The following is a 12,233-nucleotide window of genomic DNA, read 5'->3' on the forward strand; positions in this document are numbered from 1 at the left end:
ATAGCCAAGAAATGGAAGCAACCTAAGTGTCCATCAGTAGATAGATGGATAAAGAAGATGTACAAATACACAATGGAATATTATTCAGCCATAAGAAGAAAACAAATCCTACCATTTGCAACAACATGGATGGGGCTAGAGGGTATTATGCTCAGTGAAATAAGCCAGGCAGAGAAAGACAAGTATCAAATGATTTCACTCATCTGTGGAGTGTAAGAATAAAGCAAAAACTGAAGGAACAAAACAGCAGCAGAATCACAGAACCCAAGAATGAACTAACAGTTACTAAAAGGAAAGGGACTGGGGAAGATGGGTGGGAAGGGAGGGATAAGGGGGGCGGGAAAGGAAGGGGGTATTATGATTAGCATCTATAATGTAGTGGGGGGCGTGGGGAGGGCTGTGCAACACAGAGATGACAAGTAGTGATTCTACAGCATCTTACTACACTGATGGACACTGACTGTAATGGGGTCTGTGCGGGGGACTTGGTGATTGGGGGAGTCTAGTAAACATAATGTTCCTCATGTAATTGTAGATTAGTGATACCAAAAAGAAAAAAAATCAGTGTGATGACATTGATCTGAAAGGTAGAAAAAAGTAGGCCACTGAACTGTTTAAATCATGATTAAGAAAGTAGTACTTTTTTGTCCTTGAATTACATTTTTCGATTAAATTCAAGTGTGGACCTAGATGGCATTTTTGATGTAAGATAGTATGATGTAGGAGGAGCATCTAGAAACATTGTTTTCCTTAGTTTCTTTTTCTCTTTAGTATTTCTTCGTATCTTAATCCTTATGCTCCAGGTTTGACTTTTCTTAATATATTCTGACAAAACTTCCATGATTTCATGTGAACATTAGAGAATAATACTTTCTCCGTGTTCCTTCAGCTTCCTTTATAGACAAAGACAAAAATAAAAGTCCTTATTATAAATGAACCATACATACCATTGCTATAGTTATAGTAGACCCACTGCCCACTCTTGGGTTTGGGAAGTGACACAGGTGTCTCTTCAGCAGGGAGACTATAGAATCGGCATTCAACGAATAGCCGCTGGATAGTGTCATCTGCAGTTACTGGAGAATCATTAAGGCTTAGAGCTATGATTTCAATCTGAATTTTTTCTGATAGCTGTTTAAAGAGAAAAAACAAAAAAACAACTAAGAAACAAATAAAACAAATGAACCAAAAATCCTATACATTTTTTCACTATCAATTTTAAGTGAGACATGAAAGCCAATGGGTTTCTCTTTCGAAACACATTTGGAACACCCTACTATATAGTAGTGTCCTGTATAGTTTTACATGTGATAGATTATTCATGACAGAGAGAGAGAATGAGATTCTAATGCCCCAGGGTTTGAAGTTAACAGTGTGATGGCAATAGACTCCTGATTTACATTTGAGGCTATCAATACCCCACTAATAGTCTATCAAAAGTGAAGATTATGAGATCTTCATCTCCCATTGCTTTCAGAATGACAAGTATCAGTTGGTCTTGTTTCAAACTATGTAATGAAATACATGTTTATCAGTGCTTTTATTTAATCTTCAATACCTGAGAAAGTTTAGATTATTGTTGTATACTTTATTAGCTACTATGCTAGTACATGTAACTACAAATTCTTATTAACTAGAGCAGAAAGTACAGTTCATTCTCCTATATATTTTGTCATAACATATTTCACCCAATAAGTAAATTTTCAAACAAAATGCATATTGTTTGCAATTTATTTTTTATCTCTTACACAGAATTAACAACTAAAAATATATTTGTGTAATTTTCACTTCAATCCTTATTTAATAGATTTTGGTGTCACAGACATTATGATGTCAGTCACATATGTTTCTGTGAGTAATGACTTAAAACAAATAGACTATGACTTAAAACAAATAGACTATGACTTAAAAATTAAATCACACCAAGATAACACCTCAGTTAAATGTTTTTTTAACAATATTAAATTTGTTCTTTATTCTCCTTTACTAAATTTCTCCTTATAAATTCAGAGGCACGCTACAGAGAGTATATAAGTCAGAGGTAAATTATATAACTTCAAATAATAATTAGAATATCCTGGAACATGTTTATATGACCAACTTTTAGGAAGTAAAACATAAGTAGCCAAATTCATGATGGTGATTACTTAGATTTTTCAAAGAATATAATTATTCAGATTGAAAACCATAAGTATGCTATTTAAAAAATATCCTCATAAGGAATAATTTCCATTGCTGTCAAACCCCCTCAATATTTGATGATGTAATTTTACCCCCTTCTTTCAAAAGACATTTTCTTTTATTATGTATTCTAAGACACTTTAACTAAAAACTCAAATCTGAATATTTCAATAAGGTTATTTTATTATTCAGCAGATTCATGGAAATTTTACTAGGATGACAGAGAAAATTCCACACCATTCTGTTTCCACTAATACAGGTACAAGGCTGCAGCTGGCAATATTACTAGGATTAGCATAGTATGATGAAATATTTAAAGGAAAATTTTTTCTAAAACCTAATAAATCAAATGACTGCCAAATGTCATTAAAGTGATGGTCTTTGACTTGAATATGCTTTTCATATTCAAATTTGAAAAGAAAGAGATGAAAGCCTGGAAAGGTTACTCGGTTTCAACTAATAACCTCAAACCCTCTCTGTTCACGTGCATAAAAAATGAAGTTGGCTCTATTGTCTAACCTCACTTCAGAAATGCCCTTTTCTGCTTGCTGAAGATGAACATGGTAAAAACAAAATTTTAAATGATTATTATTTTTTCCTTAAAATGTATTATGGTTGTCAAAATACTGTAACACACACACACACACACACACACACACATTTTTATAGTTCTGGCTTAAATATAGCACAATGTATAATTAAGTTTTTACATAATCTGTAATTTGACAAACTTAGAATTGTAACAATAACATCTTATAAAACATTTCTGCTTTTACAAAGAGGAATTAAAGGAAAATAGCTATAAAAGAGCAAAAGAGGCATAGTTATTTCTACATTGTGAAGAGAGGAATTTAAAATTGTTTATAACAGAACCCAATGAAGAGACAAATGAACTTTTAAACAGCAGGGGAATCAAATATATATAAGTGGTTATTTTATTAAAATATATGAATTGTACAATCCCCATATGAAAACTTGCATTACTGTAAAAATAAATTTAGGCTGTCACATAAAACACAAAAATAAAATTCTAAATGAAAGTAGATACTTGGCTCAGGGACAAACAAAAAAGCCCACCAAAACCAAACAAACCAAAAGAAAATCTACCATGTTATCTAAAGAAACCAAAGAACTTTAAAGTGTCTTTTATGATATCTATCTTCCTTTTGGTCCACTTTTGTCTTTGTTATTTCCCCCACAGAGTCATTACCTCTATCATATGTCCTTTTTAATTCACCAGCTGATATTACTGACAGAAGTTATTAGCTATCAATTTTTTTGTTTCTTTTTGCTACATGAATCAAAATAAATCCCATAAGGGATACGTTTCAAATAGTCTATATCTAGGGAAGCATGCTCTGAACAAAGAATTGTCCAAACATTATACATTTGGGCTAATGGGTCTAACGAAGTTATTCTTCAACACTGAAACAATTCTGGTTGTGTCCATGCTTCTATGAATCAAAAGTTCAACTGAATTATACATGAAGATTTTGAAGATTAGGAAGCACATCAAGTACATAAGAGACAACACCAACTTCATGTTGGAAATGAACTCATTAGTTCCCCTCTCCTTTCCACCAATCTCAATTCATCCCCTCAGATCTCCTATCTCAGGTGAGGATATCACCATCTACCTGGTCACCAATCAAGAGACCTTGGAGGCATTCCTGCCACCTCCATTTCCCACACCCACAGTATCCTATAGATCACCAGTTCCTATTCATTTTCCTTCTTCAATATCTCAATGATTCATTGAATTATTGAAGGCTTATGATATTTCAACGTTGTGTCAGCTATTGGGTATATAAAGACAAAACAATATGTGGTTTCTTTTCTCATCTCTAGAGAAACTTCTTTAGGTTTTCATCTGATCTGAGGGAGGAACTAATTCAATAGCTGCCTGTATTAAAAAGTAGTTCGACAGAATGAGGGAGAAATTAGAAGGAATCATAAGAGATAACTGGCTGACAGAGCTGTAGACAGATGGATGGTAGAGACTATAAACAAAGTGATATGAGGACTATTATTGCTTCTTGTATCTTTGGTGTGATGTGCAGTACACACTCAAAAAATTAGGGGATCTACTCTTGTGGCTGTAAGAGAGGTGAGGCACTCATGCCCCAATCCCTTGCCTGTAGCCTCAATTATTCTCTGTGGGGCAGAATTCTCTTGCTTAAAAAAATCAGGTATCACCTCTCTATTTGAAAACCTATTGCCCTATACTCTAGCCATTTCCTCAGATCTATGCTATGCTGTTTATATGGCTCAAAGTTTGTATCTGAAATCTCTCTTAGACAAAGTTCACTTGTTTGAGGCCCTGATATAGGGTTGACATCCAAAATATACAGAGAGCTCATGCACCTCAACAAACAAAAAGCAAATAATCCAATTAAAAAATGGACTGAGGATCTGGACAGACACTTCTCCAAAGAAGAAATTCAGATGGCCAGCAGGCACATGAAAAGATGCTCCATATCACTAATCATCAGAGAAATGCAAATTAAAACCACAATGAGATATCACCTCACACCAGTAAGGATGGCCACCATCCAAAAGACAAACAACAACAAATGTTGGCGAGGTTGTGGAGAAAGGGGAACCCTCCTACACTGCTGGTGGGAATGTAAACTAGTTCAACCATTGTAGAAAGCAGTATGGAGGTTCCTCAAAAAACCCAAAATAGAAATACTATTTGATCCAGAAATTCCACTCCTAGGAATTTACTCTAAGAATGCAGCACCCCAGTTTGAAAAAGACATATGCACCCTATGTTTATCGCTGCACTATTTACACTAGCCAAGAAATGGAAGCAACCTAAGTGTCCATCAGTAGATGAATGGATAAAGAAGATGTGGTAGAAATACACAATGGAATATTATTCAGCCATAAGAAGAAAACAAATCCTACCATTCGCAACAACATGGATGGAGCTAGAGGGTATTATGCTCAGTGAAATAGCCAAGTGGAGAAAGACAAGTATCAAATGATTTCACTCATCTGTGGAGTGTAAGAACAAAGCAAAAACTGAAGGAACAAAACAGCAGCAGACTCACAGAACCCGAGAATGGACTAACAGTTACTAAAGGGAAAGGGACTGGGGAGGATGGGTGGGAAGGGAGGTATAAGGGGGGGAAAAGAAAGGGGGTATTATGATTAGCATGTATAATGTGGTGGGGGGCATGGGGATGGCTCTGCAACACAGAGAAGACAAGTAGTGATTCTAAAGCATCTTACTATGCTGATGGACAGTGACTGTAATGTGGTATGTGGTGGTGGTGGGGCTTGATAATGGGAGGAGTCTAGTAACCATAATGTTGCTAATGTAACTGTATATTAATGATACCAAAATAAAAAACTAAAAATAAAAAAGAATACTTTAATAACAAAAAAATTTAGGAGAATTGGCAGGAGTAATAATATACTGATTCAAATGACTGACTGAAGTGAAAAGTCTTTTTTAGAGAGATGCATACACATATCTGTTCACAATTAGTAGAGCAACATGACAGGTCATACCTCTGCAGGGGATTAGTGTCCATCACATACAGTAAATTGGTCAGATGGTATAGGCTGTAGGCTTTCCCTATTTTGTTTCTTTCCGATGTGTGTGAACATGTGTTACTAGGCATGCTACTTTTCAGTACTTCTTTTGGTTTTGTTCACCAATTGCCCTATTAACTTCCCTAGTTAGCAAGATGCTGACATCAGCATATTAAAAAGAGCATTTAAACTTTTTGATTGCGGTGACCAGAAGTAATAGCAGTCACTCAAATAAGAACTGCAAGCAAGTTATTTTTAGTTGTTTGTATATAGATGGACACTACATATTATGTGATTGAGTGATCTAGAAATCTGATGACAGCCTGTATTACTCTCAGAGAAAAAAATGTTAATAGTTCTCATGATTTTGTCTTAATTCTACTAGTGCTTCCTAACTGAGGCTAAGACACATTTTGGGCCATATTTTTCTGTAATATTTACTTGGGCTTACATGGGCATGCTTAAGTTTTTTATGTTTTACTTCAGAGTATCATGCTGAATTCATCCTCTGGTTTCAACTGTCATAGCAGCTACACTTGGAGCTGGACTGTAAGGCTTCTAAAAACTAATACTTGACAGCCCTTAAACACAGTGTTGCTTAACTTAGAATGGCCTATGATAAAGGCTTACAACTTGTTTCAGTCAGTTAGATTTAAATCTTAACTATGGTGAGATTGCATGTCAGTTTTTATTTCATTGTTAATTTCTACAATGAATAAGCATTTTTTAACTTTAAAAATTATATAGAAAATAATTCAAGTACTTAATATCTTAAACAGGTGTTATCATTTTGTTGCATCTGATTCAAACCTTTTTGTTGTTACTGAAGAAATAAAATATTTCAGATACAAGTAAACCCTCTATCTCTCAATTCTTCCCTTACCCTTCCTCATTCCCCCAGATGGAGCCACTATCCTGAAGTTGCTCTGTATCACTCTCAAACATGTTTTTATTTTTTCCTACTATATATGTAGATATCCATAAAGAATGTGTAGTATTGTTTTCTGTCTTTAGATTTTATATTAATGGAATCATCCTTCTTAATCATTCTGCAATTTGTATTTTTTCACTCAATACTTTATTTTTGAGATTTATTCATTGGTAATTAAAATCTATTTGGTTTATATTAACTGCTGTATAGAATTTTATTTATTTATATTGTATATATAACCTATAGTCCATTTATTTCTCTACTGCTGAATAAAGTTGTTTAGAATTTTTTTCTATTACAAACAATATTGTATTGAATATCCTTTTACGTTTTCTTGTGTATGTGATTCTATTAGGTGAAGAACCGCTGGGTGATAGGTATGAGAAATTCAACTTCAAAAGATAATTAAACTAATCCCCAAATGGTTGTACGATTTCTATTAGTATTATTTTTTACCACCATAATGTTTCATATATTTGTATGTGTAGATGTGTGTTTGTGTTTAAGTAAATACAAATAAAACTTATAGGAGCCATGGTATGCAGAACTTGTGCTTTACAGCAAAACAATAGAGACAGAAAGGAAATGGAAGATGATGATCTATGTCTATGTCCTCTAAGAGCAAAATTTTAATTGAGGTGAGTTCTAAGAAAAGCTGAAAATGGTTGGTTCAGAAAATCAAAGCACTGGTATTGTGAAAGCCATATGTAAGTAGGGTAGGAATGCCTACTGATTAACAGCGATTCTTAATGACTTTCCTTCTTCAGGCTGGGAGTGGGCAGGGTCATCTCAAACACTTCAAGAAAGTCGGTTCAGCCTCACGTGAGGCTCTACGACTTCCTCATATCCACTCTTTATACAAGTTTTGATTGAAGATTCTTTGGTTATTTAAAACAGCTTTTTGGGAGACATAAAAGTAAAGAAAAACTCAAATCGCTGAGGTAATGTTTTGAATAAACAACAAACCCAGTTTTCATCGGTGGCATTAACCTATCTTTGCTCAGATGTTCTGTTAAAGGTACTATATTGAACAAATAATATAAATATTGAAAACTTCAGTGATGGGGATCCAAATGGTGTGAGCGTTAAGAGTGCTTATTTTTAGAATGTTGTCCCTGTCTCCATTATATAGCATATAAAGTACTACATCTGTAATAGTCAGCAAGTCACAGAAGCTTGTCACCACATGTTTTAGAGCAATGGTTAGAATATTTTTTCCTGTTCTAATACACCTGAGGGATATGACATATTCCCATCATTAACTTTGGCTTACTATGGCAGTAATGTGAAAGAATTTTAAAAGTTAACCTCAATTTCAGGTGATTTTGATATGCTATTCCACTTTCACCATCATTAAGAACAGATTTTGGGTACAGTGGTTCTCAATTTCTGGGTAGCTTTAAACAAAATTCTGATTTAACCTACCTGGGCCCTGTATTTAAAATAATCCCTAGGTTATTTTAATGTGTGGCCATATTGAGAGGCAGTTAAAGTTGTGGTTCTCAAATACTAGCCAGAATGATTTGAAAGGCTTGATACCCTGAAAGGCTAGGTCCCATCTCAGAGAGTCTGATTTAGCAGGTCTGAGGAGGGGCCCAAGAATTTGCATCTCTCACAAACTCTCAGGTGCTGCTGGTCTGGGGAACACACTTTGAGAACTACTGATCTAAACCAAAAAGGATTCAGCCTGCATTTGTTGATTCTTTCTAAGATATTTATAGAAAACCTTCCACAATATTCATATTTAACTGTTCTTTAGTTATTATTTAACATTTTAACACAGAATTAGCTAACAACTTACATTCTTTCTAGAAGCAATTTAAACTCATCATTAAAAATTATCCAACAATACAAATCCTTAAAAATAAAATATAAAAGTTTGTTGTTTCCCTCACATCCCCTAACTCAGGGATTGGCAATTTTTTTCTGTAAAGGGCCAGATAGTAAATATTTATAGGTGTGGGGAAGTTAGGGTTCTTATGGCCAGGATCCTCACTAAACTTAAACCACTTGATGATGTAACTGGCCTGCTGCTAGACTACTGCTTCCACACCAGCAGGCAATAAGCTATTGGCCAGAGGCAGTGCTCTGGGCAGAGGCAGAGACTAGTGCTTGACCTACCGCTGGGAGAACAAGCCAGGTAATAAACCCTTTTACCCCAAAGAAACATTCTACTGTCATTTCTCTGGTCACACTGAATCCATAGCGAACTTGCCAGGGGCTGAAACCCATTGGCAAGACAATTGACCTGGTTGGCAGGATTCATTGTTGACCATGGAAAAAGACAGGCTGCCTTTATGGTAGGGGTGCTTCAGTGAGATGCCTCTATGAGTGGGGAGACAGTGGATTGTCCTCTAATGGGTATGTGGTCTGAGGTGGCTTGCCTCCTAGAGGGCTGCACCCAACCCCAGGACTGGAAGTAAGCAGAGGTGATACCTGAGGCAGTAGGGGTGGCCTTTGGTATAGTAAGTAGGTCTTTATCCAACTGTGGTTGACTGTGGCTTGGCTGCTTCTCACAGTACTGAAAAAGTCTGCAGAAGAGAAGGATATGCTCCTGAAAAAGACCCAAGAAATGGCAGCACAAGAACGCAAGCTTCAGTGGATTCACTGAAGAAGGAATTGGCATTGATACAAGAGGAGGCAGCACGAGAACCTCGGCAGCGAGGTGCTGTTGAAGAGGTAAAAGATTCCTTACAGAACAAAACGGCAGCACTGCCAGGTGCTCTGAGAGGAAAAGACCATCAAGGAAAAAGACGAACTCCTGAGGGAAGCACAGGCAGAGGTGGCAGGAGAACACCAGCTGTGAAGCATTGAGGTGAAGGTAAGCGAGCTGCTGAAGACTGAGCTGGCATTGCTGCGAGGTAAAGGATGTAGTAGAGGAGGCACTCGGAGGGGTGGAGTGTGGATAAAATGAAAGTTCCTGTGGCGAGGATTCTCACCTGGCCCTGGTTGGCTAGCTCACTACACACATGTGGGCAATATGTTGGTATTGACACTGTAAAGAGCTCCACCCAGTGGTCTGGGCAACACAGTGGCATGGCTGCAAGGCTGCAGGAGAGCAGATCAGAGGCTGGAGTGGTGGCAGTGCCAATGACAGAGGCCCAGAGGACGGTTGTGTGGGATGGCTGTGCGGACAGAGAGGCCCAGAGGCAGAGACGGGCTTGCTGCATGCAGACTAGCTGTGAGTGAATGGGATTTTAGTGATTGACCTGGTACCCTGGAAATAAAGATGGGTAATAACCCTTTCACCCCAAGAATGTTTTACTGTCATTTTCTTTGGTCACACTTAATCCATAATGAACTTGCCTGGGGCTGAAACCCACTGGCAAGACAATAGGATTGCAGACTTTATGGTCAACTCTGTTCTGTAGAGTGAAAGCAGCCACAGATAATATGTAAATAAAGGATGTGGTTGTGTTTCAGTAAAACTTCTTTTATAAAAATAGGTAGAGGAATGGATTTGGTACATGAGCATGATTTGCTGGCCCCTTTCCTGGCCCAGGGGTACTCCTGGAATACTCACTGTTAGCAGTGTTTGGATTATACACTTCCAGATACTTCCTTTGCTGACATTATATCTGTATGCTCATATAAAAATATGTATGTATGGTATGTGTGAATACACCTTTTTGCTTGTTTTTTTTAAGTGGAATCATCAATGGATAATTTCTTATCCATTAGTTGGAAAGGGTATGATGTAAGGAAAACAGGAATTTTCATTTTTTGTTATGTATAAAAAATTTTAACCAGAAATGTTTATATTAGCAAAAACTGATAGAAAGCTAACAGTCCAACAAAAGGGGCTTATTTAAATGAATATGGTACAGTTATACAATGGAGTATTATGCACATGTTAAAGAAATAGAGTATAATTCTGTGGAAAGATGTCTATGGTATATCAGAAAAAGATAATTAAGGTGCAATGCATAAAAGGTTTTAAAACACTTACTAAAAGGGGAGTATTTCAGTGGGTTCCGCAGCCGGAAGCGAAAAGGTCGCTTAAGGAATGGTGGAATCTATAAAATTATTACTGTTTTCTTAAAAAAAAAAAAAAAAAAAAGGGGGAGTATTTCACCATTTCTGGTTTTATTTAAAATATAGTTTGAAACCTACTTTATCTAGCTCAAGTTCCATATGTAAAACATTGGGAGGAGCTTAATTTACCCACTGATATCATAGTTGATTCTGAAATGATTTAAGAACTTTTAATACATTAATTCTAAAAGTGCAAGTTGTTTTACACATTTTGCTTTTGAATATTTTAAAACATATTTTGCTATCATTATATTGCTATTATCTGGAGAGACCAGCTCATACACATTATTCAAGAGAATCTAGTTTCCAGGTGGAATTCCAATTTAGTCCAGTTGAATATGGCAGGTCTTACGGAACTGCTATTGGTAGGAATGGAGAAAGGGAAAGCTGTGAATATGCACTGCACAAGAGTCTATGGCTCTTCCAGACTGACTTCCCATTCTCACCTGGAGGCACTTTAAGAAATCTGTGCATTGATGACAATACATTTAATTGTGAGAATTGAAAGCTGCTTTGCTTAAATGATAAAATTAGAAATAATGTGAGAGGAGTGTTAATTCTTTTTTTATTGCCACAGCAGATGGAAATTTTCAGTTCTGATATCTATTTTGAGGACTTTTAACCAATGTATTCTACATCAAATTGATACTGTTAACTTCTGATTATTCAAATTAATGAAATATTCATAGAGAAATGTCCAAAGTTTTACATATCTCAGACATGCCCCCCTCTGTTAATTATCACGCCTAGAAGCTTTTTCGTATAATGGGCAGTCATCAGGCTGACGGAATGTGACAGGCCAGCAAGGCCCAATTACACTGGTGCTCTGTGGCACTTTGATGTCCTAGAAATGGAGAGAGATAGGGGCAAACTGGGTAGCACATTATGTTAATGACTTGATTTAATCCAGCCACTAAACTTTATGTAGCCTGTTAAAAAAGATGCTAACACTAATTATGCCACATTGGAAAGGAAAGGAGGGGACAAGCATTTCACTCTGACAAAGTGAAGCTCATAAATGTTGCAAATGAAATGAAACAAAACGAAGTAATCTATGATTAATTATACATCATAGACATGAAGAAAAGAGGAAGAACCAAATAATGTGTCTAAGTCCTGAGAAATCTGTTAGATTCCTTTTAAGGATCAGCATTTCTAGGAAATAGCTATGAGTTGTCAGATTCTGTAATATGAAAAAAAGAAACTGAGTGATCTTAAATTGCTTACACAGTATAATAGATAAATTCAGATTCACAGTGTAACTGGCATAAATTATATTTATCTAGGATACTGCCTCTATTTCTCAATTTTGTGACATTATAGGGTAGAGGCACTTAAAAATTTGATATAGTGGGGATAACCACAGAGTATAGTTATCTAATTACTTTTTAACAAGTTTCTTGGCCTTTACTTTTTTTTTTATTAAGGTATCATTGATATACAATCTTATGAAAGTTTCACATGAGCAACATTGTGGTTACAACATCCACCCATACTATCAAGTCCCCACCTCCCCGCACCCCCCACTGCAGTGACTGTCCAT

At 36.1% G+C, this 12,233-nt stretch overlaps 1 protein-coding gene across 4 annotated transcripts in view; it reads right to left on the bottom strand.

Moving 5' to 3' along the window:
• RPGRIP1L (RPGRIP1 like) overlaps positions 1-12,233 on the bottom strand; it is a 110,084-nt gene that overhangs the window by 21,159 nt on the left and 76,692 nt on the right. For 3 of the 4 annotated variants that reach the window (XM_073225697.1, XM_037001454.2, XM_037001456.2), the window contains exon 23: positions 948-1,131. In XM_073225697.1, coding sequence (XP_073081798.1) covers positions 948-1,131 — 184 coding nt within the window. Of the gene's footprint in view, positions 1-947; positions 1,132-12,233 lie in introns of those variants that run through there. The other variant, XR_005056800.2, reaches the window with a different exon arrangement.

Source organism: Manis javanica, chromosome 17 (genome assembly GCF_040802235.1).
Source record: "Manis javanica isolate MJ-LG chromosome 17, MJ_LKY, whole genome shotgun sequence".
Lineage (NCBI taxonomy): Eukaryota > Metazoa > Chordata > Mammalia > Pholidota > Manidae > Manis > Manis javanica.